General features: G+C 39.3%; 1 protein-coding gene across 1 annotated transcript in view; it reads left to right on the top strand.

Moving 5' to 3' along the window:
* EEFSEC (eukaryotic elongation factor, selenocysteine-tRNA specific) overlaps positions 1–27742 on the top strand; it is a gene marked incomplete at its 5' end in the record, with an annotated part of 132879 nt that overhangs the window by 55961 nt on the left and 49176 nt on the right. The window contains one exon of the mRNA XM_082487799.1: positions 19074–19715. Coding sequence (XP_082343925.1) covers positions 19074–19715 — 642 coding nt within the window. The remainder of the gene's footprint in view (positions 1–19073; positions 19716–27742) is intronic.

The raw sequence follows: 27742 nt of genomic DNA on the forward strand, positions 1-27742 counted from the left end.
GTGGAGGCAGAGGACGTTCTCCAATGTGGCGATGCAGAGTGGGGTCCGAACTTGCCCGGAGCCCTCCTGTGAGGCTTAGTGTGAGCCTGAGACACTGCATAAGATTGAAATTCAACCTGATTTATTCTGATGTGTTCATAGCTGTCAGGTGTGTAGTTCCCAAAATAGTGGGGAAAAATGGTGGAAATCGCCAAGTCGGTAGAAATCATGACGTGTCTGCTTTTCCTTCTTGCAGCAAGTGTTAACAGATTAGTCAGAAGTTCCAAGTTACATTTGTATTCAAATTTTTTTTTTTTTGTAGTACAAAAAGTTCAAAATATTTTCAAGTCTTTCCTTTTATTGTGTCCTTTCTTCCCCCCCCCCCCTTCACTTTTACTGCCCACTCCTCCTATCGGTTCAGGTTGTTGAACATCTATTTTTAAAATTTGCTTTCTAGATGTACGATATTTGCAGACAACACATAAGTGGGTGTCTTCTCTGAGATCCCAGGCTCTATCCTTGCTTTTGGAGAGGCTCTTAAAGACTTTAAGATCTGGGGTGGGGGGAGGGGGCAGGGAAGTCTTTGCAAACTTCAGGTTTACTGTTGGGAATAGACGTAATAAGAGTAACAAGAATATGTTTAAGGAAGACAATTGTGGCTTCAGTAGCCTCTGCCTTTTTAAAACATGTATATGCTGAACTGATTTACTGGATTACCAGAAAGTGAGGATTATTTTTTTATAAAGGGTTGGTTTTGGCAGGATGCGAAGCAGTATTTTTTAAAAAATGACACTAATTTTTTAGTAAAATACACAAATGTGAAGGTAAGGTTTCTATTCAGTTTTTTCTTATTTTCAGCGGTTTGAGAGTGGTTTTGGTTTGGTGTTTTTCTTGGTGTTTTTGTTTTGTTGTGGTTTTTTTTTTTTTTTTCCCAAACTTCCTTTTTTTAATTTTTATTGGAAAAAGCAAAAGCATGATAAATTCTGGTTTGGTGTGTTTGTTTTCTGTTGTGTTTTTGGTTTTGGTTTGGTTTTGTTTTTTTTTTTTTAAATAAGGGTGATTCTAATTCCTGTCTATGATGATTGTATGTAGCTAATTAATATTAGCAACGTGTTTTAAAGATTCATAGAAAAGAAAGATGGGCAAAGCAATTTTTGCATCAGACTTAACTTTCCTTTCTGCCTCCCCGTTTAACATTAAGGCATAGTTTTGTGGTTATGGTGTGACGCACAAGAAAGACTTCGGCCATCTGACATGTACATTACAAACAGTTGTAAAAACATACCAGTAGATATCCACAATGTGTAGTGGGCTGAGTTAATGTTACTTTGAATCCATAATGTTAAAGTTATCTGGCACAGGGAGCGTAACTCCCCAAATCAAACACTGTGCGATTGTTTTTTTGTTTTACATTACGCTGTTGTCCCGGATGGACAAGGTTCTTTGTGATCAGCTCAGCAGTGAAGTTTTACTCCTGCCTTTCGTTTGTTCAGTGCCATCGGGCTACGCTGATTGAAAGTCTTGCAAATACGCACTGTGGTTTACAACACGCGTGCTTGCTGGTTTTCTGTATATGGAAAAACAAATTGCGGAAGGTTTACGTTTAAATGTGATTATATTTTTTTTTAAGTAGTGTTAATATATATCCAAATCTTCAATTGCATGGTGATAATTTTCCCCAATGTGAACCTTTGTATAAGTACAGTTTTGAACCCATTGGACCTGTACCTGAGCATGACCGTGTAGAAACAAGTCTTGTTTCTTCCTCGGGTTTCATATACTGTTAAAACTTCTTGGGAATCTTTGTTCAAAATTTGAATTCATGTGCTTTATTTTCAGTTTTTAAAAGGAATGGCTTTTGTAATGGATTCCTTCGCTTCAGTCTCCGCTCTGAAGGAAATGTTATAAACATTTAATAGCTTTAAAAAGTTTTTTGGAACCTGTACTATCTGTGGTACGTGCTGTATGTAAAAAGGTGGTTTATATTTTAATTTCAGAAAGTTTGGGGTTTTTTCTATAAAGTTATGAAGATGAAATTTTTTCACACCTTTGTGATAAAGAGTGAGCTTTAGGGTCTGGTTCATATTCACTTTAAACTTAGCTTTAACGCAGTTAAGACTTCTGTCTTTAAATCACCTCAGAAAAAGAATTCATTCATCTATTGTTTTTTTTACCTGTGTTTGTAAGTCAAATATTAAGACTTCGGTGGGTTGATACAGCAGGTATGAATGGTATGTTAAAAAAAATAAATCTTCCCTATGCATAAGAATTGTAACAAGTAGGATTTGGTTTGAGAGGCTGACCACGTCTCCTACGCTGATAATAAGAGGAAAGTAGTTTTCAGAGTGCACAGAGGTGGCCCAGGAAGCCTTGAAAGTTGAGCGTGGTGGAGTTTTTGTGCGCCTGGAGGGGTTTGTTAGATTTTTCTAATACAGGTCCTGAAAGTTAGAGTTATAAAGGGAAATGGATTGTCAGAGATGCTGGTTATCCCAGTAACCACACACACAATTTGCAGCCACGAGAGTTCAGTGTTTGTGTAAATCAGGCTGCTTTTATTTAATGATGGATTTAGCTCTTTAACTGTAAAAGGGAAAAAAAAAAAAGTCAATGAAGTACTATAACTTTTTTTTTTTGGGGGGGGGGGGGAGTCTAAGGCATTTTCCCCTGCTATTAGATGCATTTCTCATGCAATTTTTTGTGTGGAAATTCTATCTAGTTTGAGTTCGTAGTGCTCTGATAGTGATCGGAATTCTGCAATAATGAAAAATAAATCGGAGCTGGAACAGGCAAAATATTGGGGGCTTTTGAACCTTCAGAGTAATTTTTTATCGTGTTTTTGCTCATCAATGCAACAAGCGTTAGTTTCTGTGAAGCAGACATCTCGGTGAAAACGGGAGAAGCTGAAACCAGCACAGGCAGGTGTTGAGCAAATGTCTCCGATGAGCTCTCACAAGGGCTGTGTTATAGATCTTCAATTCTCTTTATTAGTCTGCTCGGAATCTCCCTTCTTGGATTTGGACTTAATTGCTGCGTGATTCTGTGACATAAACATCCAGGTGCATACCTGTTGCTTAAATCTGATTCTAGCCAGTCTTCCAACTAACACTTGTCTACCCCTTGTGCATCCCAGGCTCACTCGGGTACCTTCTCAGAGCTGGTGTATTGTTGCTTCAAGATCATTTTAACTGACAAAATTACAAGACCACACGCTTGGGGTATTTAGTTATACCTTTTGAATGACACTTACAAAAATGTAGAGGACTTAAGTGTTCCAAAAGCATGAACGCTTTCAGCCTCATCAATTATTTTTAATATTAAAAGTCAGCAGATGGAGCCAAAGGCTTGTAGAAAAATTACTCGTGCTGAATGTATATTAAACCTCAAAGCCCACTAAGTTTAACTAATAATGTTTCTACTGAAATTTATAACAGCAAAGCTATTTATTTGCTCCTAAACCTCATACTAGCATCCCTTTTTCATTCCCATCTCTCCGTGCAGAGCGAGAGCTCGCCCCTTCATATACCGGGGAGTCTAAAAAGACCAAAAAAGTGAAGGTTGAGTGGGAACCTGATTTTCTATGTAGATTTATATCTGCAGAAGGTTTTTTGCAGCATTGTTCACCGCTTTATCAGAAAAAAAAAAAAAGCGGTGTTATATATTGTCAATATTTTTACTTCTCCTATGAGCACAGTAATTGGAATCCACTATTGAGGGTTAGATTGGAATTCATTACAACCTCATTTCCATTATTGCACAGTTGGTAAGGTACTGGGGTTTCACGTTTTTCTTCTGAAGCAACTGAAATAAGTCTTTGCCTTAGCTAACGTGTCAGACTTGATATTCTAATGGGCTAACCCTATGCTTTTGTTAAATATTAACATCCTTTGGGGATTTTAAATAATACCTTTGGGAAAATAAGGGAGTGGAATGTTTTCCAAACACTTCCAAAAATTAATCCCACATTAATAAAAACAAAAAAAACAAAGGTAATAAGTGGCACCTGCCTTTTGCAGGAAAAGGGAGAAAACACTGTCATAGTTATAAAATAGAATATCCAAAGAGGATGCAAGAGATGATGATACTGACTGAACAGGAAACGTTCCAGTGGTACAGTATTGTTTTGCCTTTTAGTAAAGACAGAAAAATGAAAATGTTAAGTGACTGAGAGCAGCTGTTTTGTCTAACTACTAAACTTCATTTAAAAAATTCTTTCTCCTCTAAATCTAGGCTTCTGAAGGATTATGAAATGTATGTATGTTTCACATAGAATATAGACTAAGTGGTATATAAATGTATGCTTAAGTATCGCATGTATATTTTTCTTCATTTTTGCTTTCCTGAATCTTGAAGCTTAGGTCTCTTTAGTTTGGAGCAAGCATCTACTTAGAGTGACTTTGGGAACTCAGCTTATTGGCCGGGTTAAAAGCTTTTCTTATTTTTCTGTTTATCTTTGGTCTCATCTGTGTTTATCTTTCCCTCGCTCCTCCTGTTGAAAGACAATGATAAAACTTCAACCAGTTGTACCAGCTTGCTGACTTAATTTTCTCTAATTGACATTGGCTGTAGTAGCAAGAGTTTCTAACGCGGACATTTTTCTTTTGAATGATATGATCAGCTCTTAGTTTCAGATTCTTCAGACTTACTGTAGTCTTTTCTGGTTAGATGCTTTTCTTCCTAAATAAAGGTACCAAGGCGCTTGTACTGAAAATACATTTTATTTTCAAGCTATTTGACTTGCGCCAAGAAACTCGTCGTATACAGGACTGTAGGGTGCATCCTGAATTGTATCTTAGTCCAGTCTCCTAAAATTGCAGATAACCAAATCTTGCAGTCTCACTGTGATAAGCATCTTCCATATTTATACTTACTGTAGAAGAATATGAATGCATCTTTTAGAATAAAGAGCATATAAACTTGTAACATAGGAAGACAGTGCTTTTTGCTGTATTTAAGAGACTCCTGGATAGACGGTCCGAGTTCAGCATTGATTTGCACCGAGATAAATGCTGATATCATCTGCGTAACATTGCCCTTAAAGATGAGAGCAAATGCTGTTTTGGTTTTTGAGAAGAATGTTTTGGCTAATGAAGAACAGTCGGTAGATGTGGTGGCCGGTGCAGTGGGGTCTCCGTAGCAGAGAGACTGTACAAAGAGCAGCAGGAACGTCCTGGGGTTACAGTGGTGCCTTTTCAATTGCAAGTTGTTGCCTTGGTCTCTCTTCAAAATGCTCTTCGGATACTAGAAATCTCTCCCAGATTTTAGTAATGAGCAAACCTAACTAGGTGTGGTTTAATTTTGTACGTTTTTTGAGATTTCTATCTCCCTAGTGTGGGGGGGTTCTCCCTGGGCTTTTCTTAATGATTTTAAATTGAGAAGGTGCGTAAAATTGCAATATATATAACATATCAAGAAAGAAAGTCATGATGCAATTTGCACTATAGAGGAAGTACATAATCCCCTAATATTTTGGGGGAATGGGAGCTGCAAGAGCTAGTGACTACAGTGAAAAATCTATGAATGAGGAAGCCTGGTCATTAAGGCTAAGAAATCTGATGAAACTTTTAAAAATATGCTGGCAAAGAAAAAAAAAAAATCCTAAATAGTATACTGAATAAGGGGAAAAATTTTACATTGGTGGATAGGCTAGATAAGCTTCCTCTGGGCTGGATCCGGTCATCTCGAAGAATTGCCTGTGGCCTGCACGCTTTGGCTTACACGTAACTTCCACTTTAAAAAGAAAAGGTTGTAGCTTTCGAGACTGTGAGGGAGTGACAGTTGCAGTTTTCTAGTCCTGACTGCAGGTGGGCAGAGCGGAGACAGGTGAAATCTCCTTCCAGTCCTGGAATGTTAAGTTTTGAAGCCTAATTGCGGTACTTTGAAATGTTGTTGGCCGTTTTGGTGAAGGTCATCTGAGCAGGTGTGAGTGGGCACGCAGCGGCCGTGAGACCTGAAGGATAGAAGTGGAAGATTCTGCAAGGAAAGAAATCTAGCAGTAGAAGAGATATATACGTAGATAGGAACAAAAGGTAAAAAAAGCTGGTTTTGGTGTGCCGCAATGCTGCATGAAGTAGTCAAAGATTGTTCTTTGCTGTGTGAAATACCTTTACGTGCCAGCATTAACCATCCACTCTTCGTGGGCTTCAGGTTGCCCTCCTTACTTCTACCAAGCTTCTATCGTTGGTGATCTGCTGTCGGGTATTTTTGCGTGATGGCTCTAGCGCCGTCTTGTCTGTTACCCGTGCGTGTTGCAACCTCAGTGAGCCTATTTTTAAAGTCCCTTTATGGACCACATTTAGCTTCCTTTTAAAAGACCCATAATGGATTAAAATGATTTATAAATTGACAGCTGTTTTCCATCTCTTCCTCCTGACTGATGACCATTTCCTTATCGTTGATATGTGCAGATATTCCTCAAATTTTCTGGAAAATGTTCTGACAGGGTGAATGCTAAAACAAAGCAACAAATAAAAGCACCAACAAAGGCAAAATTGCCTTTTGTTCATAGTTTATCCTGAATATTTTGGTAAACATCACATTAGCCAAGAGAATCCTGTGGAGCACTTACTGTGCCTCAGTGGTCCTTGCACACCTCTGCACCGTGGACTTGGTCTCTTCCCCAAGTTGCAGTAGGTTTCCCGTGTTTCTATTACGGGTGTCTGGTACTTGATACTGGAAAATGAAGCAGCTTGTTTTAAATAAGAAATGAATTTGCAAGGATACGCGGAAATATTGAAATATGCTGGTGATAGTTGTAATTTCTTTGGATCTTGATGAAGCTTTAAAAAAAAAAAAATCACGTCAGTAGGACTGCTATTAAAAAGGGGGGGGGGTGAGTGTAAAATGTAGAAACATCTATTCACCTGATGACAGCTGAGGGTTTTAGGCAAATAGAAAGTGCGCTTAGAAGATAATAGTTTGGAGTTCTGTCGTTTAAATACAGCTCCTGGTTGTCATTGTCAGAGCATACTAGGTATGCTTGCAGCACGTTTTGGGAATTATTTATTTTCTAGTCAGGCCTAGGGTTGTTTTTTTTTTTTTTTTTTCAAACCGGACAGCTCTTCCGTAGCAAGCTAACAAATCCTTGAGAGGCAAAGAAGTCACAACTCTATGTCTATTGTAAGTGCTTGTTGTATCAGAGGTGAGGGACCCTTTTCATGAGTTAATCAAAAAGACCTATGCAAACAAGCAAGAGGATTTTTTTCCGCAGTCAGTCACTACAGTTACAGAGCCTGACATTGTTAGGTGAACCTTCGTGATCTCATAGGCTACTGCATACTCTTGTGCGCCGCAACCCTCTTAATAAAAAAGTGGGGCACTGGATACACAAATTCATAGCAGCTGTCACAGCTGGGCTGTGGTAAAGTTTGGTCAAGACCCTTTGAACTTTTTATTTCACACTAATCCCATTTAGTATGATCAATATATGGACCTCCAGCTCTTAGGTCTGTTAATTAGGTGTCAAGTGTTGGGTTGGCCGGTGTCAGGCTGTAAAATACAAACACAGAAGAGACTATCAGTAGGGAAGTGAAGTGTTTATTGTCTGAATGGATATGAGCCATCGGTTCTGAAAAGTTGCCTTCCTAATCTGAGATGTCCTTAGGGATCTTGAGTCCTTCCTTTCTCTCAGTAAGGTAAACGTACAGTTAAATAACCATTTTGCCAAAAATAGTGGTGTGGTTGGGGGCTGCAAAATAATGTAAAAGATCCAATTCTATCAAGATTTTGATGTTGGAGTAGCTCTTTGCCCACTCCCCCCTCCCCCCCCATCTTTTTTTCCCCTGTTAATAAAAATGTTTAATAATTGCTTTGGTAACAGCTTGCATTGGGTTGTTTAAGATGGGAGTCCTTTCTTGTTTTGTGTGCGTACAGCTAAAAGGAAGCTTCTCTTAAGACTTTACCAATATTTATTTTAACTTGTGCTTTGTAGCATTCAGGGAATAGGCAGGGTAACGTAGATCTTCATTTCCCCATCTCAAAGAATCTTAGCGTATTTTTTTTAACTCCCCCATCTTTAGTTCTCTATCATTCAGGGAAGGGTAAATATGTAGAATGATATTTCAGCTTTCATACATTTTTTGGGTTCCTTTATTTCAGTCTTCCAGTGACAGAATGGACTGGGGAGTTGTGAGTAGTTTGTTTCATCTCCTTTGAAGAAAACCTTAAATTTATAAGCCTAGATCAGACCTTTCCTATAACTCACACAACTCATCCTGTTAACTGTTTTAATATATGGCACCGCTATTTCATTAAACAACATCCAGGAATAATTAGTTCAGCAACGATGCCTCGGAACAAAAGCCCTTGATTTCGTTTAGCTTTATAAGTTGGTCTCTTTTGATCTGCAAGAACACATCTGGGGCCTTTAAGAAAGCAGAAAGAAAAATATTAAATGTTTAGTAAGGCCGTTGGTGAAGGTTTCAAAGCACAGTAACCCTTTGGTACCAGGACGTAGCTCAGAGGCAAAAAAAGTGTGAATTTCTTATTTCATAAGATATGGCACCTCTATATGCTAAATGCTGGGTTTGCTAGCTGATGACCACTCCTTTTTGGCTTTATTTCCAATTTCAAAAGATGCAGTCTCTTCATTCTTTCCTCTGTTTTTCTTCCCTTCTGCCCCCTTTCTTCCCCCAGCTGCATGTGAATGGATTAATTGGAATCATTACTGTAAACATGACTTTTTTTTTTTTTTTACCATGTATCTGTGCATTAGAATTTGGTTTTGCTCTATCAGACTTTGTACCGTGTTGCTTTGTTCCTTTTATAGTTTAGTAGTATTTGCCAAGGTGGGTAGGGATAAATCCATTTGTTCTTTACTGTAGACTCAATGGCTGAGATTTGGAAAATATACGTTGCAGAGGATATTAAACTTACTTCTGTAATCTTAATTACTGTTACTGACTTATATTAAAATTTGCCACCAGAAAAATCCTACCTCAAGGAAAAAAAATCTATAAAAATTTTGCATACCGATTTGTTTCTACTTCATAAAAAGGATTACTATGAAAAATACTTGTCTGATAGTAATGAATTTCTTCTCTTCTCATAGCTAAGGTAGCCTTTGTTTTGATTGTAATTAGTACAAGGAATTTACTAGGAATAGTACCATATCATTTGATTTGTACTGATGTGCGTACTTGTGTTTGCTTGTTTGCTGCATGGCACTAAAGTGCTGTTGTGTTTGTATTCCAGGTATTTCCTAGAAAATGTACAAATCGTCACGATTAATGTTAACGTTTGCCACAGCTAATGAAGCCTACCAGATCTCTCAGTCATTATTCATTACCTTTGTTTCATTTTGTATAAATCATGGCTTCTATTAATGAGCTTGTTTTAGAGAAGGGACAGGAGAATTTTGTTCACGAGAAAGAAATGAGCAAAAGAACTTTTGTTCTTATTTTTCCCCTCGACCTGTCAAAATAGAAGTGAAAAAGAGGTGAAAATATTATTTTTCATTACAGGTTTTATTTTTAAATGCAGCTTTATGTTCACTCTGTGTTTGTTTTCCTTAGTGAGCCTTTAACTCCAAGGTTGTGACCCAATAATGACCTCCTCTTTCCACTCTCAATTGCTTTTGACCTACTCCATTAAGTAAAAAGAAATAACCTAACAGAAGGGTAACCAGATCACTGCTACCACACCAAGGAAACAGGCAGGCTTTGGGATGCTCTTCTTTAATCTCTCTATCCACAGAGCCTTCATTTTAATTTGCAAAATTGAACCCAGATCGAGAGCAGTAAAGCCTGAATACGGTAAATATTCATGCCTCAGTGATCTAGAGTGGCTCCATTACATTTCAGAGATTGGGAGAATTACCTTTTGGATTATGTATATTCATGGGCTGATTTTATTTGAGATATAATATTACTCGCATTGGGCTACATGTAGCACATTCTGCCAAAACCAGCCTTCTCACAAAGCTCCAAATGTTCCTTACACGTAAAAGTTTTACTTCTTTACCATATAGTTTCCTCCCTTTTATGCTTTTCAAAGACTGGTAGTAAACAAATTTCTTTTCAAGAAGAAGAAAAAAATCCCAGTAGAAGTTCTTCTATAAAACCTTCAACCCTGTGTTTACTGTGATATGTTCTTTTGCATGTGACTTTGAAGTCTTCAGATTAAAGTAGTATTATTGTTCTAAACCTAAATCTATTTGGAAAGAAGAATTGAGTTTGTTCTGTTGGAAGAAGAAAATTTCAGACGGCCTTTCTTGAACCTATTAGTTTGTGCTGGTTTTGACTTCGGTTTGGATTTTTTTCTTTGAAATATGTTTTACTGAAATATCTTTTGATAACTTGCAGAAATTTTAATTGGTTTATAAATGTTAAGCTTATTCTTTGTCATAGTTTTACTATGGGTCTGACCTTCTCTGCCTAGATACTTGCTGGCTAAACTCTTTGGTATTATATTATGCTTTTTAAAATGTGTACTTTGCCATCTGTGTTGATGGAAGGCACAAGCCGTAACGCTTAATTTAAAGATACTTGACATCTTAAAATTCCTTTTTCAGTTACAAAAAGAATGGGAGATACGATAGTCATTTGGAGATGAAGGAATATGGAGTAGGTATGTGGCTTCTGCTTTCTTCCATGTATCCTTGGAGCATGGGGCTCTCTTCCCTACCTACAGCTCCAAGTGTTCAGTGTGTATGGCTGTTATGCTTTTTGGGCCAGAGGAATAAAAGGGGAACGTGGTCCTCCCGTATTGTGAATAGATTCACCCAAATCTAGAAGAGACAATGCAGAGAGAAAGTAAAGGTGCAGCGGGGGTCAGTGCTCTTGGTGTTCCCCTTGTGAATCCCAGGGAGCAGAGGAGATGTCAGGGGTAGAAGCTGAAGAGCATATTAAGAACGTGTAATTACACGTAACTATAGTATTATGTGGGAAATACTATAAGGAAATTGTGCTTGACCAGCATGACTGCCTTCAGCGGCAAAATGTAGAGACAGAAGAATCATGACTTTAATAAGGCTTGGGAAGCATCTCTCTCGGCATTCTCCTGTGGAAGCTGGGGAGGTATGGGTTGGATTTGGGGGTTTTGGTGCGAGTTGAAAATTGGCTGAAGTGGTTGAGGCTGTTGGAAGCTTTGCTGTGAAGGAGGAAAATTGCTATGAAATGGTAAATATTCTGAAAAACCAGCCTTTTGCTTTCAAAGAGTGGACATTGAGTATTTCTTGAGAATTTGGACTGTGATGGATTATGCAGTTGAGTTTCCTATCTGCAGTGAGGCATAATGCCATGTTATATCACGAGGGTGACAAGATTGTGGAATTTTACCAAACAAATGCTCCAGGAAAATAGTATACATGCAATACAGTGTGAATTTGATGGTGTGCAGTAAGTACCGGATTCAGGGCAATTCAGTCAGGAGAAGAAAAGAACTAGAGGATGGTTTTCTTATTCAGTGAGCATCGTCCAGCCTGTGCTTGGAATGGATTCGGTTCTGATGGAAAAAAATTGGAATTACGTACTTAAAGGCTACAGTAGAATGCATAGGCATAGAAGGTCACTCAGCTTTTTGTGCAAAACCTTCATCTTAATGCTTGCTAATTTTTGATTTGTGATTGTGTGCATGAATGTAGCATACATGTAATTTAAATTACAATTATTGTGTTAAAGCAGAGCAGCATGAAAGTAAGATCATTGACCTGCTTCTTTATTTACTGGGTGCATAGCCATATTTTAGATGATGTGAAAGGAATTAAGCTGAAGTGATTTTAGTATCCCTTTTTATTGCTTTATTCCAGTGTTGTAGTGAAGGCTCTTCAGGCTATGGTATTTTATCAGGAGGAGGAATATATTGAATAAAATCTGGTATCATTTGTGTGGCATTACATAAAGCACCAGAATGCTTATATGGTGATGCCCTTATAAACTTCACTTAAAAAAATTAAGTTAAAAGAATCATTCTGTGTGAAATAGTTTTTCTTCCAGATTCTGCATTTTTTTACCACCTGGAGGTAAAGTGAGGCCATGTACAAATAATAGATTCTAGAAATAATCAAGATCTTTCAGAAAATTGTTAATGAGCCACATGATCTTGGAAGTACCCATGAACTTGAAATTATTTCTGATTCTTTGTGCTTTCTCCTTTTTGTAGTTGTTTCTAATTGCTGTTGTGATGTTGACTCAGAAGAGATGGTTTTCCACAACCTGAGCAGTGGGCAAAGTTTGCATCGTGTGATTGCTGTTCAACAATGTACTACTGACAGCTCCTGTTTTAGCTCCCTTTTATGAAATGTTCTGAAATCCTGGTTGAAAATTTGGAACTAATGTTTCTCCATGTTCACTGGGCCTATGACATGAACCCCAAAGGCCTCTCAGAATTAAGAAAGTATTCCATATCTTAACTTTTAAAATAAAAGATGTTTTTATTTAATTGGATAGAGTAGGGCAGGGGACTTGACTCGTGATTTTTGAATGCTCGTTGTTGCTGTCTTGTCCCTTCGCAGCCCAGGTGTCCTTTTGACACTTTAAAACGGGAGTGGTTTGCCGCCTTCGCCAGACACATCGCTGCTGACTCAGCTGTGCTTGGGAATGGTCATCCCTCATAAAACAAAGAATTCCTCATGAAAAGATGTGCTTACATGTAAGAGTAGTCTTACGTTGCATTAGAGCTTTGCTTAGTTTCAGTGTATGTGCTTAGACGAGGGTTGGCTGAACCTGAAAAATTGTGATAGCCTTTCGGATGTGGGGGCTGCATTTTTTTGACGGCTTAGCTTGATACCCGGACACTGAGAGAATGGTACTGGAGAAGCAGGAAGATGAGACGCCTTATTCTTTATTTGGATTTGAAGTAGAGAGCAGTAGGGAGGAAGGCAGTCCTTGCTTTCACAAGCAGTAGATACGGGACGTGTTTTGGTCATGCAGTTGGGCTTTAGTTTGCTGCTCCTCTTCAGCCATAAGCAGGCGCTTCTACTGGGTGATGTGAAGGTGGTGGCTCTTACATTGCAGCAGAGTGCCAAATACGTGGTCAGTTTATGCCTCTCAAGGGTGGTGGTGTTTTTTTTTTTTTTTCTTGTTTGGGTGCCGATTCAGGCAGGCTGGCTCTTGATGTATTCCTAAACCTTAGGGCTGAAATGGTGCGTTCTTCATTTATCCGTTCCTCTCCCTTCCTGGGGGTAAGCTTAAAGATGCAGCTCTTAGCAGCTGGGCTCTGAGATGTGATCTTTATTGTAAACTGGTCGGAGCGGGGTCTTTCTTTGTAATACTCCTTTTATAGGTACTGCATTCATAATCAGTATTTTCTCTAATAGATTATTAAGACTAATTATTTTAACTTTGCCGTTTCCCATCAGTATTACAGGGAAGTATGGCTGCTGTATCTTTGATATCGGAAAGATGCACTCAGCGTTGGGAGGCAGCAGGATGGCTAGGTTCTTATCTAAAGAAGCTAGGAGCAATGGCATATGGTTGATAACTTAATGGAAGTTGGATAAGTAAAGGAAAAGAAGCTCTGACATATCAGGGGAAAAAGTCATTAGTGGACTTTTTCTGTATCCTGTTTTCTATTAGTCTGTACTAAACTGCTTTGAAAATCTTAGTGGGCTTTTCCTTTGGTCTTCAAATAACGGGTTCTCTTCTTATATTGAATACATTTGTTTATCTCAAGGGCTGAACTGTTTGGGTGCTTTTGATTTCTGTTTTGCATTTTTTAATCTGCATTTTGAACGCGTAAACTTCTTTCTCACTCTTTTTGTAGACCTTTACATAATGCCTTAGGAACATTAATGTGATTATACAAATAAAATTTAAAAAGTGAAGCAAATCCCATTGCAAATGATGTAAGATTTTGACACATGGCTCTTGATTTATATGATGAGATACGATCAATTCCCTTGTGCCATTATTACAAAACACGAGTGAATTTATTAGTAAAGTTTATAGCAAGTTTTTTAATGGTATCCAAGTTTTCCATGTTTACCTACATTGCATGCAGTAAAGTCTGTCTCTTTAAAATTGTGCTCAATATTGTGCACTTTTTGTGTCTGAATGCCCAGTTCCCCAAAAGACGCGTAAAATGTCTCTCTTTAGTGGATTGCTAAAAAGGGCCTCGCATTGTTTTCATGGACAAGAATGAGATAGAAGCTGTTTTACAGACAGCATTTTGAGGACAAAAAATAAAGAATGTAAAGAAAAGCCAAAGGTGTTGGTTATAGGTGGTCTCAGTTATGAATTCTTGTCGCTCAGGACAGAGTGCTCTGGAGTATTTAACAACATTCTACTGGTAAATGGGTTGGACTTGAGCGATCCAGCCCCAACTGCCTACTTGAAATTTCTGTTGCTGTAGAGCTAAATAAAATTTTAGAATTGCGCTATAACTTGTGGGGATCCCTTACATAAGGAAACTAGATATGCATAAAAGAAATCTAATACCGAGGGCCAGTTGCATCCTTTTTGGTGCTTCCAGGTTTGTATTTTAAAGGCCAGACAAAACAAAGATGAATTTTAATTATGTGCTTCAGTCTGTTAAAGAAAACACCTACATTTGGAGTATTTTTAAACCATGGATGAGTCTGTCACTCAGGGTGAAATGGAATGAAATACTGTACTGGTGTTCGTGGTCTGCTCAGAAAACAGGCAGCGAGTGATTTAAAGCTGCTCTGGCTCTTGTTATTTAATCCAGTGGGTGCAGATCCACTCACCGATTCACTTCTCTGCTGCTTCCACAGCTGACCTTTTGAAGGAGATGCAATTCCAACTTGCTTCTCGTGTGATCTAATCCACTTTCCCCATCACCTAAGCTCACTGTAGCATCCTTCTGGTCAGATTCTGATTCCTACATACATTATGCTCTTGGCACAGGGTTTATGGTCCGTTAAGGCACTGTGCTGTAAACTCCTTTTGCAGTTGATTCTGGTACTGAGAACACGTAGGAAAAAGAGGAATGGGCTTGAATGCGTTCTTCTCGTTTACTTTTCTTCTGTTGTCTGATATGTGTGTGGGAACTTCAGATGCAAGAATAGATGCCGTGACTATAAGGGGAGAAACGGTTTATATTTAAAACAAAAATAGATGGGCTGATTAAATCATCTGCAAGGTACTGGATAGGTCGGCATGAAGTGCTGATTTTCAATAGGTTGTGTCATGCCGTATCTTTCCCTTCACATGACGAGGACAAGCAATCCTGTCTGAGAGCCGGACCCAGCTACAAAGAAATCGGGTGATTCTTAAAGCGGTGGGTGAGCGCAGCTGGGGTGGGGGGAGCTTGCCTCCCGTGAGAGTGTTGGGGGCAGCACAGATAATCTGCTTTGGTTGGGGGGGAAAAAAGCTTTACGTGATTCTGCAAATTTTCAGTGTGTTTTTTGATTAGGGTACTCTTTTCTGAAAGAGCAGCCTGGAAGAGAGTTAGTCAGGATCTGAGGCTTTTCTTGAAACTTGCACTGAGGACTTGTGAGGACCATCAGCAAAGGTATGAACAGGAGCCATCCTGTTACAGCCTCACGCAGCACTGGAAAATACTCCTGTATCGATACTCCACTGCAATGTTTCTCCTGCATGTGGGAATTAAAGCAAGCTTTTGTCGTTTAAAGTGGTGGTTTACAACTGTATAGTCTTTTAAAATGTAGTTTAACACTGAGAAATGTGGAAGAACACAGCTAGTATTCTGATACGAGTCAGATTTGTATGCCGTGGTTGAGAACTGCAAATCTTATTGAAAAAATTTAATCGTGCGAAGTGAATGTTTTAAAAGCGCTAGCTAATTCTTCTTCTGGTGGTTATTTATGGGCTGCATGTCAGATGCATCCAGCCTAATCATTTGAGTTAATTTAAGGTGAGAGAGTAGGCACAACACTTTTGAGGAATGTTTCATAGATCCCTAATTAAAAGCTAAGGTGTATTCTGAGTATATGCGCACAAGAATAGGTAGTTTTAAACATAATCTTTATTCTTTAATGTTATCAGAGTTTTGTGAAAAATGTATCAGATGAATATATGTAGACTGTGTTAGAGACTGGCAAATATTTTCTGTAATAACTTCACTTGACTGTTTAGGTGGGTAGTTTCGGAAAAGTAATATTTATCAACTGGTACATTAATAATAAAATAAAGAAAAATCCTTGTGGCTCTATTTAAGGTAGAAAACTGCATAGATCTTTTGTGCATCTTCTAGTTCCAGTTTTGTATTAGGGAGTGTCAGGGATGGAAGATTCTTTAGTTCTCCTCAGTTTATTCACCCTGTCCATGGTTGTAGAAGGTGGAAGACTTACTGCCAGTATTATTACTTCTGAAATGACGGAATCTTTCAAACCCCCATGGTTTGGGCTGGTACTTTTCACATGGTGATTTCAATCTTGTAGTGCTTGTTTATTTCTTTGAAACATGTGTTTAGAAAACCTTCAAAAAAAAAAAAAAAAGAAAAACCATAAAGTCTTTAAATGTTACTTGTGTTGCAACTATCACAATGATTGAAACTGGAGAGGGGAGGGGTAGGTTATAGCGAATGAAAGAAATGAAGGGTTTGATTCAAGCCATGGTACTTCCAGCCTTTGGGAATACAGCCTTGGAAGTGAATAGAGAGGTGGAGCTAAATGCCAAATTGTTTCTCTCCAATCTGATAGGTTGTACTGTCTGGGAGGTTTGGCTAAAGGGCTAATGAGTATATACTTGAGTACAAAAATGCTTGAAACTGAAATACTAGTGAGTATTTAGAATAGCCTTTTAAGTCTGTTATGACATCAGTTAAGATTATGCCAAACTACTTTGGTCTGGGCTTTTTAGTGAGGGTTTTTTTTTCTCTTAGGTTGAACACATCTCTTGATCTCCTTCTGCATAATATTCTGTGGATTCTCCAAGAATCCACAGGCATTGATGTGGCATTTGATTTGAAAAATGCTGCAATAATAACTTAATCTGAAAAAGGGCATTTCTTTTGGTTTTGGTTAGCGGCCAGAGATCCAGGGAACCCAAACAATGTTTGTAGTGGCGAACCTCGTGGCCATTGTTATATGCATAATTATGATTTCAAGAAGGAAAACGGGATTTTTGTTGTTTTCCAGAAGCTGTACAGCTGCTAGATTTTTCCCTCTTTTTAAAAATCAGCTTTCTGTATATACCTGTGACCATTTTTTGCTGACTTATTTGGAGAGCTTTTTATATTCCAGTTACTGAAGGTTTTAGTTCAGCCAATAGACTTTTCATCCACTCCTCTATTTTGATCTAAGTTTCTGCAATTTGTTCCCCTCTGAGTCTTTCTTCCTTTTTTTAGCTACGGTCGTCTTTTAGTATTGCTTAGTTTGGTGATGTTGGGAATAGGCATACAAAGATTTGTCTGAAGCCAGGTACTCTGCCCTTCATATAGGGCAGCAGGCTTTGTGAAAAAGGTGAAAAACAGTTTTGTTTCCATTTGTGTATTGCATCCAAGATGCAGGGAAAAAAAGCTGATTTTTCAATATTATCTTGTGAGTAAATGATTCTGTGATTTAAATTAATATAGTTAACTTCTCTAGACTGTTCCAAGTTGTCTAACCTAAATGATGTGCTCTAAGCTGTGTGACGTACCAAGAATAAAGACCAGATCTGCTGAGTCCTATCCCTTGGTTTGGGATTCTCTTCCATCAGTACTTGTGTATTTTGGTTTCTTATTCGCAGGAGTTAGGAGATAAATAGGGTGGGCCAGAATTAGAGGATGGGCTGCGAAGGGGCATGCGGTGGTTGGAGATCGATTTGAGAACAGTTCTGGCTGAGTAAGACAAATACCAATGGCTTGACTGCCGGGAATTGCACAGTAGCATTTGACGTGAACCTTTGTGATAGCTGTGGAATTTGCATGAAGAAGAGGGAAAGAGAAGAAGAAATTATACTGAGAGTTGAGATATAGTCTTAAGTGTTCTGTATGCGTTTACAGTATAACCTATTGTATATTGATAAAGACACACTAAAGAAATCTCTGGAATAGAGTATTCCCATGAAGAGTTCAGTTCTTGGATCTGAATTTCGAAGTTTCAGCCCTTCAAAAATACATTGTGTATAACTGTTCTGTACTAAGGACTCTTGCCCAAGTACTTAGTATTTATTTATGGGAGAATTGGTTTTATTGCCAAAAATATCATTTCAGTATGAAAAGCTTGGTATCTACTATAGGGACTTCAAGCGGAGTAGTTACCTATCCAGCACCAGGGTGGCAACATAAACACATTGTCAGAAAAAACATTTGATTACCCACAAACTGGGGTGGGGTGGGGGATATTTTATTATAGGATGCTTGCCAGAACTGAAAGAGAAGCCGGAATGAACCCTTGCTAAACTAAACTGGTTCGGTCTGATCAAGCTGAGCCTAGGCTGCTCTTTAAAAGCTTATTTCATTCTTCTCTCTTCTTTGAGAGAACTAATACAATAGTAAGCTCATTAAGGTCAAACTTTTATATCGTCTGGGAAGAGCTAAATACATTTTAAGTGGCAGTCGGTGCTGCACTTTTCCTATGATAATCCTAACAGGTGGAACCCCATGTTTAGTGAGAGTGATGCTAGCCATATATTTATGAACATTCAAATCTTTGCAAAAAAAGCTTTAAGGACGTTTGTTTTTTTTTTTTAATATATGGAATGTCACAGACTAGGAGAGGGTAGATTTTTGTTTTACTAATTATTTTGCAGTGATCGTTTACAAGATTACTTTGTACTCGTTGTATGAATACGTTGTTAGGAAACGATTTTTTTGTTCTGACTATTGTACACTTGAATTCAACTAAGTCAAAGCGTATGAAAAAACTTTCACAGTCACGTGGGTGCGTATGGGTAGGGCTACACTTTTGAGTGGTACAGGTGTTTGGGCGTACGTGAAGTAAGCTATTCCACGGGGTGGGTATAGCTGTTGATTTGCAGATAGTATGTATTGCAGCACAGATGATGCAAATATCAGCATGATTGTGGCTGTGATAGTCTTATGAACAGAGAGAGGCTAAGTGAAGGGGTTCAAACCTGCAGTAGTTCTGAGTGATGGGGTACGTTATCAGTCTGTTCACTTTCTGCTGTTTGAACTGTGGACTCTTCTGGAAGGTCAATCATCTTACAAGAGAGCAGGGTGTGATATGTGGCTTTGTGCTTGTGATGCACTCGTGTGTGTTTAATTGCTGCTTTTTTTTTTTTTATCAATAGGTGACAAAGAAAGTCAAGTCCATGCAGATGTTCCATACTCCTGTGACTTACGCTATGCAGGGTGACAGAGTAGGCATCTGTGTAACCCAGTTTGATCCCAAACTGCTAGAACGAGGCCTGATTTGCACCCCAGAATCCCTTCACACCATCCATGCTGCAATAATTTCCCTGAAGAAAATCCAGTATTTTCGAGGAGCTCTTCAGACCAAGGCCAAGTTCCACATCACAGTTGGTCACGAAACAGTTATGGGAAGAGTGATGTTTTTCAGTCCAGCCCCTGCTGACTTCAATGAAGAAATTCAAGAAAATGTTTTTGATTTTGAAAAAGATTATCTTTATCAAGAGGAATATTTGTCCAAGGACTCAAATTCTTCGGAGGAGAACAAAGAAAATGACCAGGCAGGAGAAGTCCAGCTCCCAAGACAACAGTGGGCTTTGCTAGAGTTTGAAAAACCGGTCACTTGTCCTAAACTGTGCCTTGTGATCGGCTCCAAGCTGGATACAGATATTCACGCAAATACCTGCAGGCTGGCGTTCCATGGGGTACTGCTCCAAGGCATGGAAGACAAGAACTACGTGGAGAGTTTCCTTCCAAAGCTGAAAGTGTACAAACTGAAGCATAAAGAAGGACAAGTGGAAAGGGTGAGCTGTCTTTTTAATGCCCTACGTGGGAAGGGGAAATACTTGTTCTGTGTAACCACGTATATGGGTGGGCTACAGAATTTTCACTGTTATGTTCCATAGTCTTGATACACACTTCTCTTATGTTTGTATACCCGTGTATTACAGCTTGTCTGTTTGCAAACAGTCAGAAATCACTGCTTAAAAGTGATCGATCCTTTTGACGTTTAGCCACTCCGTTCTTCCTGCAAACTTGCTTTGTTTGTTTACCTTCCTAAGTGGCACATCTGTTCTCTTCCCTGTTGACAAAACTTCTGGCTTTCCATTGACATATTGTACACAGTTATTCTGCAGTACATTGAAAACGTAAAGGCAGTGTTAAATAAAAATTAGCATTAGGTTAAATAACACAACGCTTAATTATTTTATGCATGTTCATATTTTATTAAATAAGAACCTCGACTATTAGCACTTATTTTAGTAGGCAAAAAGACTCTTCTACAAGATGCCTTACAGAGCTATAGCATGCAGAAGTTGGGATCACACTCATGACGTGGAGAAGTTGGAGCCTTGTTTAGTGCATGTTGTTTGTGTTGAACAGGTGTTAATCTACTCCAGTGTATGTACTTGACCCACCTCATTGAGGCAGAAGATAGAGGTGCTTTCTGGAGGAGTTAGCATCTAGAGTAAAACTTAACTGGGAATCTTTACTGTCCCTTCAATACAGATAGATAAACTTTCTATAGTAGCCTGGTATTGTTATGCTGCTGTTGTAAGTTCGATCTTGGTGGCAGTTACCCGTCAGTAATCAGAGGAGAACCATTTGTTTATACATCCCATAGTGAAATTTTTCATGAGGAATAATTTAGGTGGAGATGTGCAATATATAAATAATGTAATTGCTTAATTGCCCCTAAATGAGCGGAGTTGATGTAAACTTTAGCAAATGTTTACCTGATGTATTAGTACAGTAGGTATTTTATTAACTTTTGGATAAAGAACTATTAATTTTTATTTTCCTAATCCAAAACCTGATTCTTTGAACAAAACATCTAACATTCTTCTTTTCAAAATTCCATAAAGCTGTGTTTAATACTGCATAATATCTCTCTTTACTATAGGAGATTGAACGCTTAGTATAGCTTACTATGCTTGTAATTTATAATGCAGACTTCTTGAATACTTTTTTGTTTGCTTTACTAATTTAATAGTAAAAAACCCAAGATCCTTGTTAGGGCATGATTTTGAATTAGTGAGGTTCTCTTCTAAACGCCTTACTACATTAACTGATTAAACGGGCAATTCGTATTTCCCCCTTTTCTCTGAGATTTCTATGTTGCTGGGTTTTTTTAATAAAAAAAAAAAGTTTGTCCTTTGAATTTCCACTACTGGAGGTTCTTTTTCAAAGGAACTACAGACCAGTGCTATTGTATTGGGTTTTTTGGGTGCCGATTCCGTCTCTAGGAAGGTAAGTAGGAGGAGAACATCTGTAGCTTTCTGCAAATTTTTTCTCTATTAAAATGGGTTATGTGGGACACCCAAAATCAGCAGTCGCTCTTCAAAATTTTGCTACCCAGGTGTATTGTTTCCTTTGTTTGAAATGATCGGCTGCCTTTCTCTTCGGCTCACGGTGATGTTGAACCAGAACAACAGGTCCAAAGTATTCTGTCCTCGAAGCTGCAGAGAAGCTCTAGACCAAACGTGTGTGTCTGGATACCAGTTCTTGGGATGCTCTAGAGTTATCTGAACTCATGAAACGTTTGCCTTTATCTTTGCTAAAAATTTAGTCCCTGGTGCGTGTCCTATGCCGGTAATATCCAGCAAGACCTGACTTACCGACTCCTTTTGATTTCTGTGGCTGTAGGAATATGGATGAGAACAGAAGACTGCCCGACCCGTGGAGACACACACTGCTGGCGTTTTGTCTAATTGAAATGAACTGGTCTCAGACTCTTTATTTTTGCTCTCAATGCGCGGCACTAGTCTATGGGAGCTGAAAACCCGCAGACTACCAACTGTGTGAGCGTGAGTTGCCTGACTGGGTTAAGAGTTCGCTGTTAGCCTCGCTCGTGCATTTTTAATTGTTTTTGTTTAGTGTTATTTTCAAATCCTTTGCCAGTTTACGTATTCTGCTATTGATTTTACTGCGTAAACAATGCAACAATGTTAATCAAATTACAAATTTCCTAGTCTAGAAGAGAACTAATAAATGTGGGCTATTTAATATTTGACTAAGAATAATATATTAGGCTGATATATCAGCGAACTGTTTTGATACTTTCCCATGCTTTTTAAAATATATAGCTGGGGTTTCTTATTATTTTATCCTGTCTATATCTATCTCACAGCGTGCCCTGTATATGGGCCTTGATCACTGTCTATAGGAATACTAATTGGCCGTGTAAATGAACAGTTGCTGTCGTCTCCAGGTTTTTTTGTTGGATTCTGCCTTCTGTGGTACAGTACGTACTCAGAGTTGGTTATTTTCCCTGATGTGGGCCAAAAGGATAGCGGAACAAATGTTGTAAGAAAAGCTCATGTCGTAAAGTCGCGGGGGCACACAGGGACTTGGGGGAGAGTCGGTGGGAAGAGGGTTGTGGCAGTTACAAAGGACCTGCTGGGGAAGTACTTCCAGCGTTAGTTGAGGTAGCTGCTGTCACGCCTGTGCTTGTGCGGAGCAGAGCAGCAGGAACAATTGGGTGGTACAGTGACTTATTTTAGTACACAAAGTCGCCAGCTAATAGAAAATCTGAATCAGCTGGTCCCACCCTGCTGCTGATGGATGGCTGGAGATTAGGATCGCTGAATTTAGGGTGTCTATTCTTGGCACTGACACAGGAAAATTTCTTTCTCTGTTGGGCGAGGAAGCTCCCCCCTCCTCACCTTCCCTGGGGAGGCATAAAAAATAATAATAATTAAAAAATACATGTTACCTTCACGAGAAGCGAACTTTTCCTCCAGAGAATCGTGCTGGGGAAAATTAGCTTCATAGTTTCCTGAAGGGCTGGGAGAGAGGGAGGCAGGGGCACGTAACGTCTGCCTTCCCGGCTTCAGCGTGGGGTGGAAACTCGCTCTCGGAACCGGACCGTAGTGGAATTCAGTAGTACCCATCTGTAAAATGCTGCAGCTAATCTGATGTGGGCTCTCCCAAGCCCCCCTGCTTGCTGCTAGAATTAAAATAAATTCCCGGCAGTTTAACTACCAGTTTACCCAGGAGAAATCAGGCATTTGTAGTTTGGCTTTTTGTTCCTATTCTGATTAATTTCAGAGCACTGATGGAATAGTAAGAACTGTAAATTCGTTGAGTTTCAGCGTGTCAGTACTTCTCTTTTGTACCCCTTGTGCATGACACCCCCTGTATTTTAAGGTTTATTTTTTTTTAATAAAAGAAGAAGGTTTATTCTCAAAGACTTTTTTGGTTCTCTAAGAGCAAGCGTGACACTTTTGCTGTTTCACATAGAAATCAAATCTACGAACTGGCTAAACACCATCTTTTAAAAAGGTAAAAAAATCATACTTAAGCTAGCAAATGACCTTGACAGTAAATTTTAGTGAAAAGTCATGCCTAAGCTTCCTTGAGTTTTCTCATCTGCTCAAGTGATGGTAAACATTCTACAAAAATTCAGGTACCTTTGCACTTCTTTTTTGTACTGCTCACTGTTCCCTTTTGCTATCTTGCCTCTTTTAATGCGAAGATGTGAGCTGAGCACTGGGAGGGAAAGAATGAAAGCCGTACTACTCTTACTCACCAGGATCTTTGAATTTACCTGTCTGCAGCCTGTCCTTGAGCCTCTCTCTTCACATCCTGGCTTATTTATCTGCTGATTTATTATATTTTTTTTTTAGGTATGTATTACTATAGTGTCAGAGAAATTTGGCTTTAAAACATTTATCTTCTGCCTTTTTGGTTAAGTTAGTGTTGTCTGAGGTGCTGCATGATGCAGGAAACTTGCTTCTAACCAGGATGGGGCATTTTGGGGTCTGCACCTATGCTGGGATTGCATCTTGGTTGCAAAGAAGTTGCATGATTCAAATTGGAGTTAGGTTTTTATATGATGTTTTTGAATTGAAGTGTGTGCATGCTCCTGTTTTGCTTTAGACTAGATTTGTTTTGGGCTTAGAGTAAGTCTTAAAGGGTAAGTTTTAAGGAAAATAAAAATCTGCCATTCCCTCAGAACTATGAGGGCACTGGCAAAGGTTTATATTTGCTTAACTTGATAATTTAGAAATTATGTGAAATACTAGTCCAGTTTTGTCTTGCAAAGAGGACTCGAGACAGGGGAGAAGTTCAGCGGAAGGATCTGTCGAACATCTTTCTGGCGTGGTTATGTGGTGGCAGACACCGTTGCCCTCTGAACACTTTATTTTTGCAAAACCTTGGCTGCCTGACAAATGTACTTTTGATAGGAAAAAGAGCTAAGCTGGCAACAAGTGGCTTGTACTGATAAAAAGGTAAAAGCAGGGCCGAGGAGGGCTATTGTGAACACCAGTGTCACGTTAAGGAGCGTGATGTGGGAATCTTGGTGGAAAAAAAGGGGAAAGGAGATGCTGTGAAGAAAGTTTATCCCTCTGAATCGGCACAGGGCGGTGGTGGCTGCGAGCGTGGGCTTGCTCAACTGTAGCAGGTCAATAGCCTCTGGAGTTGGAGACAAGCAAATTACGAAGACAAACAGCAATTGAGTTGGCCTGGGTCTTTTGCTTCTGGAGACAGGCTGCTCACCAGTCAGCTCTTCGCAGTTCTGTGGGCGGAGAGACTCTTACACCATCTCTGAAACACCCCTCTCTGAATTTTCCCTCCATGCAGCATTGCATGGATTCATTCCAGTCTCACTCACGAAGCAGTTACTCAGTTCCTGGGATAAATCCTTTATATTTGTCACGTTATTTGCTCTTTGGCTTCCGTGGACATACAGGTTGAGTGCAGTGAGCTTCAACTGCGAAAGGTGAAGCGTAGAAGTGCATCACGCTTTCCTGCGTGACTCAGAGATTCTGCCTGTTTTGAAAGCGTTTGCACAAGCAGGATTTATCTTGGGATGGTTGCTACAGGGTCCTATTGTCAGGGATGCTCGTAAATCAGTAGCTCTGTGGCAGAAACAAAAGGAGAAGGAAAACTCTGCCTTGCTGGCATAGTGCAAGCTGCACCTTCTGCACTTCCAAGCTTGTATAGTGGAAAATATAGATGTGTCTATATTGGGATCGTTTCCCACTTTAAGCACAGCAGAATGTTTTCCTGTGAGAACAGTCTTGTCCTTCCTAAAGATGCTGTGTCTCTGTGTTACTCTGACATGAAGAATTAATTCTCTTTGTGTATTTCAAAGTTCTTCATGTATTTTTCTCGTTATTTGCCTTGCTCTTAGGCTTTACTTACTGGATGGTAATCATGTTGCATTTGTTTCTCCAGCAGTTTCGTGTGTCACAGCCGCGGGATGTTGTAGATGTATTCATAGCTACTCTGTTCCCAAGTTTTGTAGGTTGCTGGGTTGTGAGTTTTCTTATCGAACTTGTTCTTGTGGGGACTGAGGCCATCATGTAGCTAGCATGCTTGGTTTCTGGAGGATGGAAGAATCACTTATTGCTTAATAACGCCATGTTACTAATTGTCTGAATATTGGCGTGATCTAAGTGTCCCTAAGGAGAAAAGTATTGTTGCAGGAACAAGATGTGAAAGCCAGGGTAACTTATCAAGGTTTTTATCAGAGCATCTCTTCTGAAGCTTGAGTGGAAGAGAAAAAGCTTATCTTTCAGCATCTTTTAAAAGAAAGCGTTGGATTTTTTCCTCTTCTTACAGCAGGATAACAAGAGCTGTATCAGAGCAAGTGCATTATGTGAGTGGCCAAATGGAAGGTCACCGTTGCTTAACAGATCTTTCTGGCCTTTCAGAAGAAGGGTGAGATACTGTGGAAATGAGTACTACTAAACAACTGCAGGAAGTTTGAGTAAATAATCTGGGTCATTGACAAATTTAAATACTATCCTTTAGGGGGCTAGACATTTTGAAAAGCAGTGGTTGTGAAAATGGCATTTTTTTTTTTTAATAATTATCAGCCATGTTTTATCTTTTAATTCCTTATGGCTTTTTATAAGCGGAAACACTGACGTTTAGTTTCCAGAGTATGTGTCAAGTTTACAGTAGCTCAGCCACACGCTTAACCAAACTGCCGAAGGAGGGTATGAAGGAGGAACAATGAACTCGCCCATCAGTGTGTAGGAACGTCCGCTGTGGTTCGCCTGGGGGATGAGACCAGACTTCTGGGGAGGTTGTCTTTGCTTGGGGAACAGTGAGGTAATATGGGAGCACCAGGGTATTCCCGTCTGGAAAGATTCCTGTGTTAGTGGATCGTGTGTGAGCAACAGTGGTACTTTTTTCACTGAATCCTTTCCAGATATCTTACCAGTAACGCCGGTATTTGTTTTGCAGAGTTGCGCCCGTGCCCTGTATTTAAAGTATTTGCCACAGAAGTACTGTTCCTTGAATTTTCTGTTGTGTGGTTGCGGTGCTGCTAGGAAAGAAGAGAAATAAATTTTACCTGCTCAGATAGTTCGATTAACTATCGTCTAACTTACTGCTAGCTAAAGCACGTTGCAGTGGCTTACTAGGGCTAATGCTTCATCTGCTATTTTCTTACAGTGGCACTGTAGTTCCAGCGGGATAGCAAGTAAAACGCTGCATCAGCCAGGCAGCGACGCTTTCTGGGTGACTGATACGGTGTTCAGCCTAATATGGGCGCAAAGTGAGTAAAAAAGACCAAACTGTACAGCGAAAACGGATGGAGTGCTGCCTGCCGGCCCAGGCAGTGACCTGGGCTGTCTGCAGAACCTTCTGTGACTCCAGCTGGGAGAAGTGGGTGGATGTCACTCCATCTACTGTAAACATGCAGACGCCACAATTAATATTTTTCCTGCTTTGAAGTCTGAACATGAGTTTGTTTGGTTCTGCCTGGCTGCTGATGGTATGCTAAATACAGTAATAATACAGAGATGAAGGCAATCAGGTGAATAAAAGTGCACGGCACACTCGCTAGTTAAAATGCACTGTAAAATAGGAATATAAAAGATGCATTTATTTATTGGCTTTTGTTTAGGGTTTGAGAAGCTTAGTGGGGAAAGGGGAAGGGAGAGCTGTATGCTCATTACGCAGAAATACCGTTTCTGTTAAACAGTACTGTGAAAAGAGTAGCAATGTTTATTGACTGACACAACGTATGGATTAACGCATTGGAATAAATTTGTCATAGAAGTGTACCAGCAAAGCCACAGAATCTGCTTGCTTACTCGTATGATAAGACTGGTATTTTGTTCACTCACCAAGAAAAGAATGGCTTGCTCCACATGACTGGGTAGTAGAATTTTGCAAGGTTTGAGTAACACCTACGGTTATTATTTATATTATTAAATTTAAAATACAGACATGCTTTTGGGTCTTACAAGTGTATGGACAGCTGGTCTTGATTTTTCTGAGGTTGTGTAAGAGTCACCTGTGGGGGAATCGGTTTGTCAGCAAGGCAACCAGTACACCATTTTATTTATTGGATACAAAAATAAATTAAGAATGTTACTTAGGTTGCAAAATCAAGCACTTGAAAGTTAGGAAATACCAGATTTACAGTTGCCTATGCAACATTAATTCTGTTCCCCTGTGCACTTAATAAGGCAGGGTTCCTGTGAAATTTTTTTGGATGTGGTCATGTAAAGAATATATCACGGGGCATATCAAAGAGGGACAGGGAATAAGGTTGTATGGACATCTGGCATTTCTTAACTTCTTAAGTGCCCAATTCTGCAACTTAAATAACTTAGGTTTTATATAAATGTAATTTCCTAGGCATTTTTAAAGTGAAAAGGTAAAGTAGAACTAAACCTATATATGATGGAACTGTAACCATCCCTCTGCTGTACACCTTCACTGGGATTCGAGTTACAAACACCCAGCAGCGTGGCACGGGCTCGTGTTGCCGCTCGATACCACAAACCTCGTTATCCAAATGGCAGAAGGAAACTTTTATCCAAGAGAGACGATTGACTGTTGGGCTTTGGGCAGAGGATACACG

This window comes from Vanellus vanellus (genome assembly GCF_965231255.1).
Source record: "Vanellus vanellus genome assembly, chromosome: 9".
NCBI classification, from domain to species: domain Eukaryota; kingdom Metazoa; phylum Chordata; class Aves; order Charadriiformes; family Charadriidae; genus Vanellus; species Vanellus vanellus.